Consider the following 20,454-nt stretch of genomic DNA (forward strand, 5'->3'; position numbering starts at 1 on the left):
TCTATATTAGACTATTAGTATTAGTTAGACTATATAATAGTATTAATACTAGACTATTAGTATAGTTATTTAATATATTGAACTATATAATAGTATTAATATTAGACTATTAGTACTTGGTGAACACGAGTTTGGGTCTCTCTCTCTCTCTAAACCTCTAAAATCTTCAGATCGAACGAAAGGGGGTGGGAGCTTCGGCTCCTCCCCCCCTTTCTCCTTCCCCTCCCCCATTTTCGTCTGTCCTTGGTATTTTCTGTGTATTGTTTTTTTTGGTTTTGTTTTTTTGTTTTTAGGCCGAAGAAGGGAGGATCGCCGTTCGGGTCTTTGCAGCCGTCGCTATCCTACACGCGCCCCACCGGGATGAAGCCCAGCCGCCGATGTTCAAAACCACCAAATATGGCGTTCATCGGAGTGGAGCGTAGCCCGCACGCACAGGGCGAAGCTCCGAATCTCGTCGACACGTGCCCATCACGCGCCACCGCGGAGCCCTCTGCTGATGCCACGCTCGGCTTCTCTGGACTCTTTGACTCCAGGGCTTACAAGATCGATCGTCGGTTTTTCCTCCCCGAGTGAATAGGACCCTGCACGCACCACTGCCGTCGCGTCGTGCATTGTTCATTCGCTTTGGTTTTCTGTTTCTTTGTTGTTCTCTTCTAGTATTTTGTTGCGTTTGTTTTTGTGTTCTTATGTTCTTTTGTTGACCCAAGTGAGGTGTTGTGCCTTTGGATCGTACGCAATCTGGGGCAAGAGCTATTCGAGAGTGGGGGGCGATGTTATGGCCGGTGATATCGTACGACCAGTGCTCGCGCATAGGTGCTACCTGCGTAGTGGAGGCTATTGTGTCCGTGTGTGAGCTGGGTGCTCGTGCCGTCAGGGTTCGAGATGCCGATGCTTGCGGTGGGCGTGACGTCCGGGTCACACTGAGGCTTGTGGTTTTGTAGTTTAGTTGTTAGTTAGTAGTTGTTAGGTAGTAGTTGTTATTTTAGTTTTTAATAAAATAGAAATAGGCTATTGGATTTAATGTCCATAGCAGTGTCCCGTACTCTTCCTCCCTAGGAGGATAGAGGGGCCTTCAAGTTCTGTCTACAGAACGCTTTCTCTGTTAGGAGAGAGTTTATTAAGAAGTTAAAACAATGTCCACCACAAAGAAATTTGTGTGTGGGGAAGCCCCAGAGCTTATGTGTAGTTGACTTATAGTCTGAATTTTTCCATGTATTGATAAGTCACAGTTGTAATTTTGGTTCATTAATGAAATGAGACTATTTCTATAAAAAAAAAAAATATTAGACTATTAGTATAGCTATATATTAGTATAGCTATATAATATAACTATAGTTTATATTAGACTATAAGTATAACTATAGCTATAGTGAGTTTGTTAATTGTTATATTAGTATTTTTTAATTGTTATAGTGAGTTTAATTTATTATAACTATATTATTGATAGTATTATAGTGATAGTATTAGTATAGTAATTTATTTTAGTGATAGTATTAATATAGTAATTTAGTATTAGTAATTAGTAATACTATATCATTATTTTATATGTGATTATTTAGTATAGTGATTATTTAGCTATATATAATATATCAGTATTAGTTATTTATTAGTATAGTTATAAATAAAATGTTATTAATAATTTAAATATATATTTTATGTTTAAAGCATATGATAAATTAAATTTTCATCTTTAAGATTAAATTTTTATTTTATAAATTATAAATAACATTATCTTATATATAATTATATTAATAATATATAGTCAAACAAATTACAAATGTTCATTTTAAGATTAACATTTTGTGTCATAATTTATAAATTATAATATGAAATTATTTCATATATAATTACAAATTATATATAAAACTTATATATATAAAATTATATAATTATATAAGTAATTATATATTATATATAACACTTATATATAAAGCTTATATATATATAAAATATTAATTTTTAATTTTTTTTTTCCCCAACCGGTCCGGTTCGATTCCGGAAACCACGGAACGGGGACCGGACCGGGTCCAACCGGTTTTACGGTTACAAGAACCGATCCCGGACCAGTTTTTCGGTTCAAGTTTATACTCCTAGTAAAACGTGCACTCCTATCCTTTTTTTACACTACTCACCATGATTTGTAGATTGATGGCCAATGTTTGAAACCAAGAAGGAAGGATAACTGACAACAAATGTAAATAAGGAAGTTAGCATTTGCTCGTGCAATGCTCCACCTTGCAATGTGTGACATCAATTGCACCTATTGACAATTGTATATTTTAAATGATCTTTTATGTAAATGTGTCGCATCAATCAATGTTTAAATTTTGAAATAAATATCCATATTTCGAGCCAAATAATTATATTTAGAAAAAAAAAATTATTTTTTTAAAAAAAGAAAATTGATTTAACAAAAAGACTTCTGTTGTTATTTAAGTGTTTTTTTTTTCTTTATTTTCATTGGTTGCTTTGGATCTTGTCTGGGTTAGAAACAAGGCCCGAAGCCCATTTCAATAACAAGGCTTGTTGATTTCGTTAGAGGCCGCGAAAGGTAGAGGACTGAGGGCGTTGGGGTTTTGTCGCTATTCAAAGGTGGTCTCAACTCCCAAGCCCGATGAAACAGCCTAGTACAATCCGGCCCCAATTGTTCATTCGTCTTTTCGTGTGAAATTACTCCCGTGATCGGTAGAAGAAGAGGCGCGAGGAATACAGTAGGAGTTGGAGTTGGAGTACTGGTATGCTTAGAGTTGGGCAAAGAAACAAGCAGTCGGTGTGGGGAGGCGGTCTTTAATTCGAACTTCCAGGAGAAAATGGAGCAAAAGGGAGGAGATGAAGAAATGGATTCGCTGTTCGAGGGAATGGTCCTCTTTAACCCTTCCCAATTGGCTGCAGACCAACGAGAAGAGGAAGAAAAGGATGATGAAGAAGAAGAAGACCATCATGACGATCACGGTCCTCCGGTTTCGATTGATGTTCGAAGTACAGCATCGACCTCATCTTCATCACATACATATTCATATTCGTCATCTCAACCCCTCGACGAAAACCTCTTCTCTGACCTCACCATCGTCACTCCGCCAGAGACCCAATCTCAATCTCAGCCCCCTTCCTCTGCTAACGATACCGATCCTACTCCAATTTCGATGGAGACGTCCACGACACCAGTAACCCCTACCATCTCCCGGCAGATTTCCAGAAAGAAAAAGCGAGCTAGCTTGAGAATCGGATACGGTAGAGATGCCCCTTCTCCTTCACTTCCCGATGCTGTTAGTGATCAAATTCATACTTCTAATAGATCCGATGCCAATGCTCTGGTCTCTGAGGATGGAAAAACGATAGAACATGATGATCAAATTCTGCAAGGACAACAAGAACAAGAAGAGCAACAAGAAGAAGAAGATGAAGAAGAAGAAGCAGTTGTTGTTGACAAGGAAAAGGAGAACCCTTCCCCGGAGTTAGATTTCGAGCATATTAAAGCCCAAATCTCGGAGAAGCTAAACCGTGCTCGAGAATTGGTGGCTTCTATATCCGCTGCTAGAAAGGACTCCATTAGGAGGAGAAGAAAAGCTGCTGAGAATGTAAATCTAGCATCTATCAAGCACAGGGAGCTGGAGAAGGACTTGGAAGAAGCCTGTGAGGCCGAAGACTTTGAGAAGGCAGAGCGAGTTAGCGAGAGCCTTGCCGCTGCTGAGAAGGAGAAGCAGGCTTTTCTTATTGCCTTGAGAGATGCAGAAGCCGAGGCCGATGCTATTGATTCCGAGATGCACGCGGCTCTCGAAGCCCAGATCGCTGCTGAGGAACAAGGCATCTCGGTTCTCGACCGTTTCGCAAAGGTCGGTCCCCATTGCTTCTCCGTCTTTTAAGAATATAAGATTACGGTTTTATAGCATTCTACTACTCTTGCGCAGAATATGAGTCACCAGAGCAAGTAAAATCTTTTTTTGATAAGTAAATGGATAGCTTTATTGAATAGAATGAAACTAGACAATGCCCAAGTACACAGGAAGTATACAAAGTGAGACACCTAATTACATTTTAGTGATCTGAAAAGAAGATAGAAACTCATGGATACTCCCACCCTTCAGTACAATAGCAGAAAACCATTGTAAAAGAGAGAATACAAAAAAAATTCAGATTTCTCCCACTGCACGCTCCTTGTTGTTAACGCACCTATCATTCCTTTCTGACCATAAACACCACATTAGGCACAAAGGTAACATACGCCACACTGCTGCCAATTGTGCACTGTTATGCCTCCTGTTCCGCACGCTAGTAGTTCCACCACACTCTTAGGCATTACCCTACTCAGTCCGGCTCTATCAAGGATACCAGCCCATAATTGCCCTGCCACCTCACAATATAAAAGCAAATGATCTATCGATTCTCCATTCCTTTTGCACATGTAGCACCACTCCATGACCACCATACCCAGCAAGTAAAATTACTGAGCAAACAATCTATTTAGATCACAAACGATTTTAGTTCAACTTAGTATCAGTTTTCACCAGTGTCCCAATATCCATTTGTAACATCTAGCCATTATTTTTACGAGGTAGCTTAATAAAGTACCAAATCCTTATTCTTCAAAACCTTATTTGTGTCAGAATATAATTTTCCTGACGGTAATAGGCTCTTCCTCGCAGGATGCTGCAAATAATGCAGATTTAGTCTTGCAGACAGCACATTCATCATCTTCAGAAGAAACGGACAAATGGTTTTCATCAACTGAAGCCTTGGAAGTAAAGAAGATGGAGTTAGAAATTGAATCACATTTAATAGATGAAACTCGACAAGTATTGACTAATTCCATTGAGCATTCAATTGAAGATGACAAGAGGGAGAAAGAACTTCTTTTTAGAAAAAAGGACATCCTCACAAACGAATTGGAAAAACTACTTGAATTAGTGAAACAAAAGGAGAAGGAGATTGCAGAAAATGATTCTAACATCCAAGCAGTTGAGAAAAAGATTGCTGACGTTTTCTCTGGTTTTCAGGAGATGCAATCAAACGTTGATACAAAGTATGATAAGTTGCGCTCAAGTCTTTCTCAGATGATCTTGGAAATTGAAGCTCTATCAGTGAAAAAGAAGGAAATTGATGAGTTCTTTACTCAGGAAGAGGAAAAGAGTGCAAAGCTGAGGGAATTTGTAAGGGTTTCCACAGAGGAAGCAAATGCGTACCGGGAAGTTGTTGAGCTGAGAAAAATTCTGATGGAGTCCATTTTGAAGGCCCAGGAAGATAAACTGAGGCTTGTAAAGACTGAGGAGAAGCTTTCTGAGGATGTCCAGGTGCTCCAAAAGGACATTTCTGATGCAAGAGCTTCCCTGCAGGTTAATTTTTCTGGCTAACTTTCTAATATTAGATCTCTTAATTTCTTTTATTCTGGCTATCAGTACCCTAAGAAGATGTGGTTTCCCATTATAATATCTGCGGCCATACTTCGCACCTTAAGAAACCTAGAGTTAATGAGTCTTTATAGATCTTTAAGTATTTTGATAACTTATAACTAACGTGTGAAACGCCAGAACCTAATAACCATTAGTTTGGAAAATGGCTTTTGCTAGAGTATTGAGACACACCAGTAAATGGTCCTTTGTAGGAGATCGGATCCCTAATAATCATTGTTCTGTCTTTTCTCTAGGACTTTCCCGGTATTTGTAGAAACTGAGATGTCATGTTAAGCAAGGAAATCATTGAGGGGATAAACTGTTTCTTTATGTCATCATTGAAGCAATAGACAACATTCACCGCCTTCACATGGCAATTCCTATGCTGTAAGAAGAGTGGACTGTCTAATGTCCACCATGGTGTTGCTCTTTTGGTGAAGAAGCATTGTGTCCACCAGATAATTATCGCATTTTGTTTCATTAGTGTTTGTTTTCCTTTATATACATGCTTTCTTTCTTTTTTTATTTTGTCATCTTGGTTTGGTTTGGCTGGAGATGGTGTTGTGCATGTGCATTTTCTACAGCATCAGAAGGCATAAGTATCAATGTTCATACTCAATTATCAGCTTTGTGGTATATGAACATATGCCAATCCACTTAATCCTCACTGTTTCTCTCACCCCACCCCCCTTTTTTCCTCCTTTTGGGACATCATTTGTTGAATGGATCTTTTACTATGTGTTTAGGAACTATCTTCAAGAAAGTCAAACATCCAGCAAGATATAGAGTCCTTTAAGCAGCGAATTCTATTTATAGAAAAAAGAGTCCCAGAGCTGGAAGCAGAAAAGAAAGTTGCTGCTGCTGCGAGAAATTTTAAGGAAGCTGCAAGAATAGCTGCCGAGGCAAAGTCATCTAGTGTTGAAAAGGAAGGCATACAGATTGACATGGAAAGTGCTGTCTTGGGGCTTAAGAAGCTGGAGGAAGAGATTACATATACTGTTAACAGGTTGCGGGAGACAGAGAGCCTGATCTTATCCAAGGAAAAAGAGGTAGCAATGGCTAGATTCCATAGATTGCTTTTAATAGCTGGTGCTGCAACAGCTGAAAGAGCCGCTGCTCTAGAGTTGGGCGACCTTGAAGAAGCTAACCTTCTACTTGCTGAGGCTGAAACAGCAGACTCTGAAGCTAAAAAGCTTCAACCAATCTACAATTTCAAGGTGGAAGAGTTTGAAAATTTACCAAGCCATTTCATATCCATGGAACTTGTATCTAAACTTGGGAGAAAGCAGCTAGCAGAACTGGCAGCTGCTGTTTCTCCTTCGGTACAATGACGATTTGTGAGGAAATAGTTAGATGTCTTGGTGATTGTCAATGGAAAGAGTTATTGATGTATAAAGATAATCCAAATTTTGGAAATTACGAGAAGCTGAAACTACAAGCGCAGCTGTGGATGGTTGTCTCCTTCGTGTTGCAGGCGATATGTCCAATATTCCTCGGATGCCCTTGAGACTTGACATATTGTGGATTGATACAATTTTGATGACTACAGGTTTGGGATCTAGATCCTCTATCTATTGTCATCTTTATTTTTGAAATGATTTTCTCTGCTATCTTTATTTATGGTCGAGTACTTTCTGCAATATATTGTGTATTTCATAACAAAGTTTTGCAATATGAAAAATTTAATTTGTTTGTTTGATGAACGAGATAGGGTAATTAGACAAGTCTATCTCTTATTTCATTACTGTCAACTTGCACTACTTTTCTTTTATCATTTTTGGCAAAGTGCTTTCACGTCTCCGGCTACATCTCACCTAATACGCGGCTGAACTTCAAGGTGCTTGCATATGTTGTTTTCAAATTCATCAGTATCAGAACTTTCTTCTTTTTTTGAGATTTAAAACCACAACTTATCGTCTTGCAATTGATTGTCCTTTTGATCTCAATGTTTTGCATTCTTTAGAACACAACCTTAGCAATCCCTTTAAAATTCTTTCAAGCTGAGGGGATTAGTAAGCCAAACCGAGCAGAACCAACAAGAAGATTTGGTCGAATATTATTAGGTTGATTGGTGGGGACAAAATCGCCATTCTGTCACCCACCAGCCACTCTCACTGATTTGCACTGCTGATAATAGTATAATACACGTCAAAACCGCCAGTCTACACAAAATTCTCCAACCTGCAATCCAAAATGTCACACTTATCTTAAAATCTGGACTCTGATATCGTGGGGAATGGTGGTCTTTGATTGATCATTATATGTTTTTTTCCTTAGACATTCATTTTATGAAGTCCTTTTTTTTTTTTTTTCCTCCTCGTTTCTTTTGGAGGTGAGGCCAGATCGTGTAAGAATGACTCTTGAGGGCAACTCTTCCCTCTCTTTAAAGAAAAAGGAAAGGAAAGAAAAAGAAGAGGGCAACTCTTGCCAATTCCAACCCGCCTTTTGGTCAGTATTCAACCTGTTCGGTCTCAATCTTGCATAACCCTCTAGTTGTTTGTTTCCTATACACTGGTATTTGTTCGTTGTAGCTTAAAAAATGGGGGGGAAAAACTTGTCAGGTTTAGATGGGCTGCTGAAATCTGGATTTGAATGCAAACCCTCCTCCTATACAAAATACATAGCTGGATTTCTACTCGAATTCTACCTTATCTGCACCGAATCCTAGCTTTTATGGTGTTTGAAATATAGGTGGTCCAAAAGCCTGACCACTGAAAGTTATGTGACGCCACCCTAGGTCCCGACACATGATCTTTCTTCCTTGTTTTGGTGGGGGGGTGGATTTCGAGGCTCATGATCAGGTCTGCATGGAACAGAAGAGTCTGGCAACATGTGGCGAATTACATTCAAAGAAGATGATCGTATGAGATTTCAATTGGACACAAGTGGAACTTTTTGGGTTTTTTTTATACACTGTTCGGGCCATAAAATAGCTACATTAAGTGGCAACGGTAACATAAAAGGGCACATTAAAGCCTCACCATTTAGTTCTGTCCCATAAGTTTGTCTGCCTCTGTAGTTACAACTTACATGCAGAAGGGCACGGCCACTCTTATTGTGAATCAAATAGAGAGAGAGAGAGAGAGAGAGACCCGTGACAATAAATAATATACAGCAGAGGTAGTGTGAATTACCGCACCTCCTCCTCCTCTTCCCGTATAAATCAAACCAACAATAAAGAATGAAAGGAGCACTGTAGTAGCTGTTCCCAACAGTCAACCACAACCCACAAAGCTTACAAACAGCACCAAGCCTCACCTTTGATCCTGTCATTTCCATCTACCAAAGAGAAAAGGAAGGAGTTGAAATGAGGTATCCACGCCCATACACCCAATTCATCTACAGCTCGCAGACTCCATCACACCAAACACATCTCTTGGTTTTATCATCAATCCAGCCATAAATTATCTAGCAAGCTATCGCCGACGCTGCTGCTAGTTACAGTCCAATCCACATTCCTCTAGAAGAGGACCATTCGACTTGGCCAAGAACGGATCGATACGAACCCACAAGAGGGAGAAGATGGAAGCAAGCAAAATTGACCAGACAATAATAATCGTGGGAGTCCTGTTCTGCCTACCCAGCAGACCCTTGAGGAAAGGATAGAGGTGAACAATCACCCAGAAGGCAAAGAATAGCTTACCAAACAGAGGCCCCCAAGACTCATACCCATTATTTATTGCATTGGAGACTCCTGCAACCACACCGATGATGTTTATTATTAGCAATGTTGTTGGTGGTATCAGTAAAGTGGTCCACTTAAATGCGTACAGCTCTGAGAACTCTTCATCGTCCCCTGCTTTTGATGTCACGGTGAAGTTTGTATCCACACCAGCTAAAACCTTTAAAAGCCCCTGGAACACTGCAAATAAATGCGATGAAACTCCTCCAATCACCCAAAACTGCTCGTTTCTCCACCACTCATCAATGCCAACTCCACTCCATCTCATTTCCAGTATACCCGTCGCAAAGATGCAAATGAAAAGAGACAGAAACCACAAGCTAGCAACGTTGCTGAGCTGCAATATGAACGCAAAACTAATAAATTTATTGCATATATTTCTTAAGTTAGGTTTTGTAACATCACAATCAAAGCAATCCTTCGTCTCAACAACCAAGCATATTTAATTCATACCTCAGGAGTGATGAATTTTCCTGTGAGCAAGCACACAGCAGGAAGCGTACAATATGCAAGAAGGGGAATCGAAGTCCATGGATATACAGTAGCATTTATATAAGACAAGCGCTCTAACCACTTCAGACCTCCTCCATATCCATACCAGAGAGGACAGTGCTGGCTCAAAAATATTTCAACCGAACCGAGGGCCCATCGAAGGACTTGATGCAGACGATCAGAGAGATTAATGGGAGCTGATCCTTTAAATGCAGGCCTGTCAGGGATGCAATATATTGATCTCCATCCATGGCAATGCATTTTAAAACCTGTCAATATATCTTCCGTAACCGAACCGTAGATCCAGCCAACCTGGATTGCAAGAAAATCTCGGATGAGACAAATTCAAAGACCGAAAGGATAATGTCAAGTGAAGATGTGAGCACGAGTCCAAACTTTGCTGTTACCTCTTTTCCCCATTCGGTTTTATCTTCATAGCCACAGCTAATGACATGGATGGCTTCTTTAAGCAGAGATGCTGGGCTAGCACTTTTCAGTGTCCCGCCGTCCTCTAGCAGAGTAGATGCAACAAACACAGAAGATTGTCCAAACTTCTTTTCCAACTTCTGCCCAGATATCAGAGTGAAATTTTCACCTTCAACTCCTGCATACAAGTTCTTCCAAGTTAATTTTTTTTTTTATAAGTAGTTCTTCCAAGTTAAATAACAAGACAATTGAGCCTATGGGACAATAATACGGTAATAAATCTCTGGAGAACCTTTTTTGATAGAAGCAGTTAACATGGCCAGCAAAACCCACTACTTGGGTAAATGATACAGAAAGTTTCAGTAAACCTTCTCAATCTGACCCCAGCACTAAAAGAAACACGTCCTCGTACATTTAACTTCGCCCTTACAACCATCCAAGACCTTACTTTTCTGAAAGTCCACGTATGGAAAAGACAAAGGATTGTCCTTTGCTTTGCATGTTAGAATCAGGTGAAGCATTTTGCTAGAGCTTAAGCTACACCAACTGGTAATGTTCTGTACCAGGGCTAAAACTATCCTATGTAGTAGGAACTGGGTGACAAAAAGGAGAACTCGTTTTAAAAAGCTAAGTTACCTTCAATCCCCTCTTCAATACCCTCCAAAGCACGCACAGGTGCTCCCATGCTAGAGTTTTTCTTCTTCATCTCAGATTTAGGTTTGTTAGTCTTCTTCTTCTTCCTTGTCCCAGAACAAAAGCAGCCACAACAGCACCACTTTGGCAAACAGTTGCAAGTCCTGGTTGGTGGTTTCTTTGCTTTAGGAGCATCAAAACCATAGAACGCCTGCCTTCTGAAGACACATCCAGTCCCAACATATATAGGTCCTTGGATGCCATCCAAACCTTTCATGTTAATCTGGAATTGAAGAGTTGTGTATTAGATTTTGCACAAGTAGATGAACAAAGAATGCAGTGCATGCTTACATGTTAGACTGCAGAAGAAATAGATTCAGTATGAATGCGTACAGAAGTGCATGCTTACATCAAAGAATACAGTGTTCCGATTAGCATATCGATCATGCCTGTCAATACCATCAAACCTCTGTGGGAACTGCACATAGCACACCCTCTTTCCAAGCAAGGGATCCATCATGAAACACATTGCCTCTCTAAGAGCCTTGCTATTATTGATGTAGTGATCACAATCCAAGTTCAACAGATAAGGAGCATTTGTTAGCACAGCAGAGACTCTGACCTGTTTGACAAACATCTAGATCAGTTTGTGAACACAGAAGGTATGGACCAGAAGGTGCATGAAGTTGAGAAAAGGCTTCTTTCAGAATACATACCAAAGCATTCATTGCTCCGGCCTTTTTGTGGTGATTAAACCCAGGTCTTTTTTCCCTAGAGACATACACCAGGCGTGGCAATTCATTTCCGTCTGTGTCATGCCCTCCACTTTGACCAAGAAAAACCTATAAAGGATTGCAAAAAATGTTTTTATGCCAGAATTGCTCATAACGAGAATTGTACAAAAAGAAAAGTAAAGTTCATGTACCTGAATCATCCCCGGATGATCTCGGACATTATTTCCAGGCCACAGAGTCCCATCTTGCATTGTCCACCCTTCTTCTGGGACCTTTTGGGCCTTGGCTACCAAAGCGTTGATTCGAACTTTAAACTCTTCATACTCTCTCTGCAATGTGAATGAGTAAAAGATTAAGCATATGCTTGGCAAGGAGTACCATTTATCACTAAACACGTCACAGCTATTACCTTCATTGCTCTCCGATCCTTTACAAATGATGGGAGCACTTTATCTTTAAGGTAATCCATCTTTTGAGCAAAATAAAATTCAGGGGCCCGTGGCTCAATGCTGAACTTCTTACAGAAAGGGACCCACTTCTTTGCAAACTCAGATGTTTCTGAAAGTGCCTCAAATGTCAGCATAGCAGCACCATCATCAGAAACATAACACGAGATCTTGTCAATAGGGTAATCCACTGCAAGGATGGAAAGAACTGTGTTTGCTGTCACCAGAGGAGGCTCTTTTAATGGATCAACAGTACTCACAAATATGTCAACTGGACAAAGTTGAGAAGGTTGGCCTTCCTTCTCATACCTGACAAACAGGGAGAGACATAGGGGATGTAAATAGTGCCAAACTTTGACAATAATCGAGTTGAAAGTGGTCAGTTTTCTTACCTAAGGGACAACCTGTCGAGATAAGTTTCCCTGTCAATAGGGAGCCACTTGGGGAATTGATCAAGAATCCATGACAGCGCAAACCAGATCTCACAAATTACAGACACAAGCCACAACGGATATGCATCATTAACAGGATGCATGACTCGATAATGGAAGAAGAATCCAAGAACCACAAGTCGGATTATGATGATCATCCGGTAAGGGTTGATTTGACTTGATGGAATAGGCAACTTTCTAGACAATGGTTGTCTTGCCTCGTCCATGCTGATCCATGCGCAAAAAATCATTAACTTCCCACGATTAGCAATGACTGGGGTGTTTGCAATTTGAAATCTTTAATTACTCAAAGTGTAGTGCAAGTTCGAGCGGACTAACAGTAATGCAGTCACTTTAACCATCAGAATTCAACTTTGAGAGCATCAGAATTTTAGCTCAAGGCTTACTTATCAAAGAAAAAAGAATTTTAGCTCAAGGCTTAGCCGCTTAGAGCTTTACAGAACTTGTATCCCAATTTGATTATATCAGAAAATGTGAGATGCAAATTTCACTCAATTGGATCAGAAAGACGCAAAGTTTCAAGGGGCACGTACAGTGGTAGATCTGGGCCATCCCCGTCAGGGTCCCAACCTTTTCCGGAATTTTCGTTCTTCATCATCTGCAGCTTGTCTTGTTTTTGCTTCCAGCTCTCCATCCTTTCCTTCCAAGCAACACTGCCATAGCCATAAGCAGCCAAGTCTTTGGAAGGATCCATGGACCTGGGTTGCACTGCCAATTGGGAAGAGAATTTATGGTGAATCCTCCAAGTTTCGTTTTAATGGAAACAAAAACAATCTGAGAGGAGATACATGTGAGTGGAATTGGCAGTGACGGGAGCATTAGAATAAAGGTGAAAGGGGTATGTGAGAGTAAAGCTAATTGGGAATTACCAGGAAGAGCAGGATCTGAGAAAGGAAGAGGATGAATCCGTTTGCCTCCACCAGCAGCCCCCGGGAATGAAGGGACCAAAGCATGTTGTTCAGGAAGAATATCATCAACCTGCATCGACAACTCTATGAGCATTAGAGCGATATACGAAGAGGGCCGTGAAGAGATGTCGGAATAGTAATGGGGATACCATTTGACCGTTAGTGAGGAGAGGAACTTGGGGTGTAGAATGAAGATCATGCGGGAGATCGGAATCGGAGGCACGGCCATAGTGAAGCATTGCATCGGAGAAAAGAGCACGGTGCATGTCCTGTTTATTCCTCGCATCAAAATTGAATTCATTCTCCAAGTCATCGATATCATCTTCCTCTTCGTCGCCCTCGACTCTAGCACACCCTGTAATGAATTTCTTCCCATTAAAACTTTTTTATTTTATACGATTACTTAAAAACAGAAAGTAAGAATTTTCGAGAGAGAGGGAGAGAGAGAGTAACCCTTGAGACGCTTGAATCTGGTTTTGCACTGAGGGCAGACTTGGTTTCCTTCTCTGCGCTCATACTCGTAGCAAGTTCTGCATATGGGAAAGGCACACTCGTTGCAGGCCACGAACAGCTCTCCGTCCACAGTCAGGCCTACGTCGTCTCCGCATATCTGGCATATTTGTCCACTCAATTGCTGCAATGGCCTCGGCTGCACCACCACAAAAAGAGAGAATTATAAATATATATTTCCATCTCAAGTCTCCATCATCTTGCTTTCCCTTGCAAAAGTGTCGGCACCGTGTTTTGCTTACGCCCAAAACAAGAAGTCGACGAGAACGAAAGTTTAGTTACAAAGAAAGAGGAGCTTACGCCAGATTCACCGTCACGGCGGATTACAACGAGTTCATTCCGATTGTGAGAGCCCGCCACTAACCCAGCACTCGCTTCCATTTCTTAGCTTTCACAAATCTCGAGCTAGCTTATTTATTTCCCGACACCCAGATCTGTCCACTCGAAGATTTATTTCTCTGGACTCTAGACTTGAAACTTGGGTGGTAACACTAACATACCCATCAGAGAGGGAGCAACAACTGGCATTTTCCCAGTGACCGCCAAAACAGAAAGGTGAAAAGAGGCAGACCCAGTATCAGCGAAAAGCTACTCTCTATTCTCTATCCCCCCCATTGATGCTCAACTAGAAGCTTTCTTTTGCTTTCTCTCTCTGATTTACTCAATACAAAAAGAGCCACAGCTTCTTTTCCTTTCCCTACTAGTACTTGAGGCCCTGCCCCCTCTCTCTCTCTCTCTCTCTCTCTCTCTTATCATTCCTTTCTTCCCATCACAATAACAACAGTTCCTCCCTTTCTTCCCTTAAAAAAAAAAAAAAAACAAAACAAAAAATATCACATCAGCTAAAATATCATCAAACAGGATCTTCTTCTCCAACTCCAATAATTCATTCTTCCTTATTTTATTGGCTTGATTTTGCTTGGGTTCTCTTGCTAAAACCAATCGACTCCAATTATTATCACATCAGCAAAATTACAGTTACAAAAAAGAAAAAGGAAAACTGATCTAAACACTCCCGGCAGCTCATTAATTATCCAACCGCTTTCCTATCTCTCTCTCTCTCTCTCTCCCCCAGCGTCAGCAACTTTCTTTTTGCCACTCGTTTCTGTTTAAGCATCTTTTTCTCTCTCTGTTTTTCTTTTATCCAAACCGACAACACCTCCGCCGACACAGCTAGTACGCCAATTAACTATTACGAAGACATTACATTCAACAGTAACATCTTACTCTCGTAAAAGAGAGTGTCGGTGATATGTATATTTTACTAAAAGGGTTTAAACTTTAAAAAGTACAAACATAACATCGTCACAGGCTGGTCCTGTACAGTCTTCGGAAAATATCTCCTTGGTCAATTGAATCGATTTCTTCCGATTTAAATGCTTAGGACTACGTAAAGTTTGCTTAAAAAAAAGTGCAATTATACTTATATATAATCATCAAAACTAAAAAATCAATTTATTTTTTTATTATTTTAGAAAATTATTAAATTCTGCGTCTAATTTTTTATTCTCTTGAGAGGGAGAACTGAGAAGAAGTGAATATGATTTGAATATACAGCGTGTCTCGTTGGAAAAAAATATGAGTAAACGAGAATGATAAATGTGAATTGATTTATTTAAGAGGAAGAAATTATAAGTAATTAAGGCTTCTTTTTGTTATACAGTTCAGATGAGTTAAGATTGAATGTTTTGTTAAAAATTATATAAAATATTATTATAATATTATTTTTATTTTAAAATTTAAAAAAATAAATTATTTATTATATTTTATATGTGAATTTAAAAAAAATTAAAATAATTATATAAAATAAGATGAGATGAACTAATTATATTATATACTAATTAGTCATAAAATAATCATAAAGTTAAAAAAATATATAGAATAATAAATAAAGAAAAATGTAAACTGAATCGATGGTTTGATCGATTATGTGTTTTTTTTTTGTTTTTAAGTTCTTAACGGTTAGAGAAGTGAATGTCAGTGAATATATATATTTAAAAAAAATTAAAAAATAAATAAAAATATGCTAATCGAGCGGACCCATTTTCGATATCAGCAGCAGGACTCGTAAAGGAAACAACGATGAACATGTGGATTTAGGCAAGTCACGTCGCCAAACGGCCAAAGCAAAAGGTCTGCTGAGCTGTTTCTCCGACGTCCGACCCCACCCCACCACCATTTGTGTACCCCCCTCTCTCTCTTCATTTGTTCTCTACTGTAGGCTTTGAAGACTCTTTTGACTATTGGAGTTTTGCTTCCTAATTCCCAATCCTGCAGAGAACTTTGATCTCTGATCAAGCTTGCTCTAATAAAACCCACTTCAGCTTTGAGTCGATCCTTCATTGCTCTCCATCTGAACTTCCCCAGATTATTAATGAAAGAAGTTAGATGTTTTTGAAAATATTAAAAAGAAATCCTGCTTCTCCCTCAAATCATCCCTCTCCTTGAACATGCAATCCATAATAAACAGAGAAGCAGAAGTACTTGAACGACTCCAGAGTCGTGATTGGCTAGAGACTTCAAATATTACAAAAACTGTTTGATTTTCTACCTGTTTTTGTTGACTTCTTATTTACTGCATCTTACAGTGAGGGGTAAAAAATGATCTTTAACGGTAGGGAAAATGGCCAAATGGGTATCTCTAATCACGCAGCCCTTGAGATTTAATGGATTTCTAATGAATAAAAACGTGTAAAACTCGTAACACATTTCAATTGTTTGTTTTCCTAAACTTGAAACAGGAGAACGTCTTTAATACTTTATGTTTTCAGAAGTTAAAAACAGAAACTAGTATACCATTATTATGGAAGCCAAGTCCTGATGATTGACCAGTGCCCAAGTAAAAGAAAGAAGAAAAAGGTGATCACTAGTTTAAATTCATCTGCACAACCTCTTCTTTTATATAAATTGGACCTTGCATTGTCTTCTTTTCTGATCTTTATATTCTTTTTTCTTGGGGTGGGCGATTGGAGTTGGACCATACAATCTGTCAAATAATCATACCCCAGTCAGCCTGGGTGTGAGATGCAGTCGATGCCTTTGATGAAAGAGATCTGTATCGTTTGCATTCCAGCTTGTCCAGAGCAGTCGGTAAGGAAGAGGACAAAACCATGGGTTGTTGGCATGTCTGGGAGCGTAGGCCCTTATGTTCTTTATCCCCTTGTACATTCTTTCTTACCACCTCGTTGGCTCGTTTTAACAGTTTTCTGGAAAAAGAAAAAGAAAAAGAAAAAGAAAATAAAACCAGCGTGATTAAAAAAAAAAAAAAAAAAGACAACGATTTGTGTCGGTTGGGTTGGTTTGGTCAATTTGGCTCCCCCTGTGCGGCATATATATTATATTATACACATAAAATGTGGTTTGATTAGATATGTTGATCAGAGAAGCTTAGGATTCTGCCAATGGCAACACGAAAAGTGGGCACTTTGGCATCTAGGATTTTGATGCAACGTACGTGTCACCGACAGTTGCGGCAAAGAGGAAGAGTCAAATTCCCAATGCTTTTAACCCAGCATTTTAAGCTGAGCGTGAGATAAAATAAAAATTAAATGTTAAATAAAATATTATTATTATTTTAAATTTTAAAAAATTAAATTATTTATTATATTTTATGTTAGAATTTAAAAAAATTATAATAATTAGATGAGATAAGTTGAGATTATCTTTGTATCTAAATCTAGCCAATTCTTTCGCGTAAAAGCTCCAATTCCAGATTTAGAGTATTCTCAGTGGCTTCTTCGTCTTATCATTTAAAATACATTACTAAAATCTATTTTTTCTATTTTATATATTGATTTTTACAGTATATAATATATCAGATTATCTATTTTTTATTTATATTATTTAAATATTATACTTTTTAATACTTTTTATTTATTTCAAATATTTTTTCTAACTATCAATGATATCCTCGTATATTTTAATATTTACAATATCTCTCCATATATAATATTATATAGTTATGTTCTATTCTAAATTAATTCAAATTTATAAGTTAAACTAAAATATAAATTGATTAAAAAAATATTATATTTATGAAAATATTCTCACAATATATTATGAAAACAGAAAGACAATACACAAAACAACCATTCTACTATATATTCACCCTCTCATTCGAATAAGAAAAAATCTTTTGGATATAGCTATACTCGAAGGTGCAAGATTTTATTTTATTTTATTTACAGTAATGCTATGAAATATTAAGTATTATGCCATGAACTGAGAGAGAATGGCTGAAATGAAAATATGATAACTTTCAAGTTGTAAGAAAAGAAACTCGGTGGACATAGAAATTAATTTAAAATATTTTAGAGTCATGAATAATATCCACTACATCTAACGAGATTACAATAGCAAAGTGTGCATAATAAAGATGAAATATAAAATCCATTGAAATGAACTTTTGAACAACTTTTGTTATATTTTACAAAAACTTGTATTTTACAAAAGTTATTGTTAATGCTCTTAAAAGACTGAAGATCGACACAAAATAGCAAATGCTACACCCAATTTTGATTGTTGTTATTCTCTTTGATATTTTATGTTATAACCCGGGAGTTTCGCATGATTTTTGTGTAAGTTGAATCGTGTGTGTATGTATGTATATTCATGGACATCCTCCCTTTGTAAACCTATTTTCAAGGATGTGTTGACACCCAAATATGTGTATCACCATCACTTTAGCATCAAAGTTCGATTTTTTATTTATTTTTATTGATTTGGGCTGTTGCCAGTTGGGGCCCTTGATGCCAACTTGATCTTTGATGGAATAATTGTATGGGGGAGATCTTTAATTGCTGATGGTCCTGGCAGCCATATACTCTACGAGACGTGTGCTAAGACTGGGTATTACTGTTTTCCAGTAGGTTTGTATTAGTTATTAACTCGTTACAGTCTTTTAGAAAGAGACGAAGTTGGAAAGTACGAGGCCTTACATAATACAGAAAGGAGACCGTTCGCGAAAAGGCCATAAAGGGAAGGAAAATGTGCAAAGGCCATATGGCTCCATTGTTGTCCTTAATCATGCGGCTCCAACGTTCGTCTCTCCACTCGTTATCTTCAGGTCACCGATTCCCATATTTCATTTTCTTTGATATGCATATCTTCCGTACTCCAGATGACCTTCCGGAGGCTGAGGATCGAAACCTTATCTTCAGTATTCTGTCCATTGTCCATATTTGGATTTGCCATATTCCATTACCAAAATAATAAACATACTATGTTTTATACATAGTTATGAAATGTGTTATGAAAAATATTGTATATATTATTATTGACCTTCATTTACAAGGATCTTATGAACTGATATATGTTTTATTTCAATTTCAATTTTTATTTTGGAAAAATTACTGATAAATAGTTGTCTTGTTTCGAGTATTTTTATATGAAAAAATTTTCTTATAAGCTATTATTCACCATCGCACACCCTCACCTTATGAAAAATACTCTTACGCTCTCTGAAAAATACCCTCACATCCTATAAAAAAATTATAGATGTGAGAATAAATAGTAGCTGATGCATAACAAAATAAATTTATTATAGGTTCATATATATACTCAACTAAGTACATGTTCGGTAAATAAGCAGATGATAATAATGTGATTAAAGTAAATTTACTATAAAAGATGTCCACCATTATGGAGGGTGATAAAAAAAACGGTTGACCCAATACAAATCTCAATGATCTAATCACGACTAATGACTCAAATCCAACCAACACATTTCATTTTAGTTAGTTGGGTTGGACTAAGCTTAGTTTATTATGTCACAACATAAAACCCAAATGATTCCTAAGGAATTATGAACCTATAAAAGTGGTCCAAACCAAGCCTCTTCTCATACCTCAAATCACAGCTGGCTCCAAGCAAGCAATGTGGCACATGAAATTTGTAACTTTTCCAAGGTGGGGAGGGACGAAGATACATTAAAGGATAGTTTTAGTATTACTAACAAAAAAATGTTAAAAATGGGAATAAAACAATGGAGAGATAGTGATCGCATACCTTTTTCTTTGACTCTTGTTGCAGAATGCGTGCCAATTCGAAACTAATAAAAACGTCGAATGCTAGTAGTTTTTTCTCCCCTCTTTGTCAGGATGAAGAAATAATAACCAAACACAAGTTTCTTTTATTAACTTGACCTGATTATTTGACCTATCTATACCATTACAAGCAATATAGAAAAATAGTCTCACATTATCTATGGATAAGGTCTTTGACATGTTTATAAAGAATGAACAATTCTCTCTTATATAACCGATTTTATGAGATGAGTTAGATTGATAAATTTCTTCGAGCAAATGTGTCATTTGGGGGCAGATTGTATGCCCAAGATCTCCCCGAAACCATGGAATTCTTCAAGCAGCAAAGTTCTCTTTGTGCTGTGGAATCATCATCCTCCTGTGAGATGATTAGGCATAGACTCCGATCTTTTATTCTCCTTCTATTTGGGCTCAATGTTTCCAAGATCCGTACGAACCTAAGTAGAATATTGGGCCAAACATAAATAAATCCTTAAACTGGAATCTCAATAGTATTTTTAAATTTTTTTTTTTTGAAATCTCAATACTATTTGATTTCGTCGACTTAACTCAATAGCTTAGGAAAAAAAAAAAACTCAATAGCTTTTTAGATAAAGATGGATTGGGCACGAGTTTACGATCTTTTATATTCTATTTTCTGGGCCTAATGTTTCCAAGGCCCGTATAAATTAAGTAGGAAGTTAGGCCCAAACCCGAATGGAGAAATCGTTTTAACTAAAATCTTATTACTATTTGGAGAA

General features: G+C 38.0%; 2 protein-coding genes across 2 annotated transcripts; one reads left to right on the forward strand and one right to left on the reverse strand.

Annotated features, from left to right (window-relative positions):
* Positions 1 to 2,653: 2,653 nt before the first annotated feature.
* Positions 2,654 to 7,080, forward strand: LOC121259921 (DNA ligase 1). Its single transcript, XM_041161731.1, has 3 exons — positions 2,654 to 3,833; positions 4,644 to 5,330; positions 6,134 to 7,080. Exons 1-3 carry the CDS (start codon positions 2,811 to 2,813, stop codon positions 6,716 to 6,718), a joined length of 2,295 nt encoding a protein of 764 aa, XP_041017665.1. The 5' UTR covers positions 2,654 to 2,810; the 3' UTR covers positions 6,719 to 7,080.
* Positions 7,081 to 8,262: 1,182 nt separating this feature from the next.
* LOC121259920 (probable cellulose synthase A catalytic subunit 5 [UDP-forming]) lies at positions 8,263 to 14,667 on the reverse strand. Its single transcript, XM_041161730.1, has 14 exons — positions 13,971 to 14,667; positions 13,614 to 13,809; positions 13,310 to 13,515; positions 13,122 to 13,230; positions 12,786 to 12,960; positions 12,193 to 12,459; positions 11,764 to 12,109; positions 11,546 to 11,683; positions 11,337 to 11,462; positions 11,030 to 11,242; positions 10,624 to 10,903; positions 9,969 to 10,165; positions 9,523 to 9,873; positions 8,263 to 9,406 (listed from the first exon to the last, which is right to left on the reverse strand). The coding sequence occupies exons 1-14, from the start codon at positions 14,049 to 14,051 to the stop codon at positions 8,822 to 8,824; spliced, it is 3,270 nt and encodes a 1,089-aa protein (XP_041017664.1). The 5' UTR covers positions 14,052 to 14,667; the 3' UTR covers positions 8,263 to 8,821.
* Between the last annotated feature and the right edge of the window lie 5,787 nt (positions 14,668 to 20,454).

This window comes from Juglans microcarpa x Juglans regia, chromosome 4D (genome assembly GCF_004785595.1).
Source record: "Juglans microcarpa x Juglans regia isolate MS1-56 chromosome 4D, Jm3101_v1.0, whole genome shotgun sequence".
NCBI classification, from domain to species: domain Eukaryota; kingdom Viridiplantae; phylum Streptophyta; class Magnoliopsida; order Fagales; family Juglandaceae; genus Juglans; species Juglans microcarpa x Juglans regia.

Coding starts and splice junctions, on each gene's coding strand:
- LOC121259921 (XM_041161731.1), top strand. CDS start 2,811: ATGGAGCAAAAGGGAGGAGATGAAGAAATGGATTCGCTGTTCGAGGGA. Junction 3,834..4,643: donor TTCTCGACCGTTTCGCAAAG/GTCGGTCCCCAT, acceptor TCTTCCTCGCAG/GATGCTGCAAATAATGCAGA. Junction 5,331..6,133: donor ATGCAAGAGCTTCCCTGCAG/GTTAATTTTTCT, acceptor CTATGTGTTTAG/GAACTATCTTCAAGAAAGTC.
- LOC121259920 (XM_041161730.1), bottom strand. CDS start 14,051: ATGGAAGCGAGTGCTGGGTTAGTGGCGGGCTCTCACAATCGGAATGAA. Junction 13,810..13,970: donor GCCGTGACGGTGAATCTGGC/GTAAGCTCCTCT, acceptor GTGGTGGTGCAG/CCGAGGCCATTGCAGCAATT. Junction 10,166..10,623: donor TATTGAAGAGGGGATTGAAG/GTAACTTAGCTT, acceptor ACTTGTATGCAG/GAGTTGAAGGTGAAAATTTC.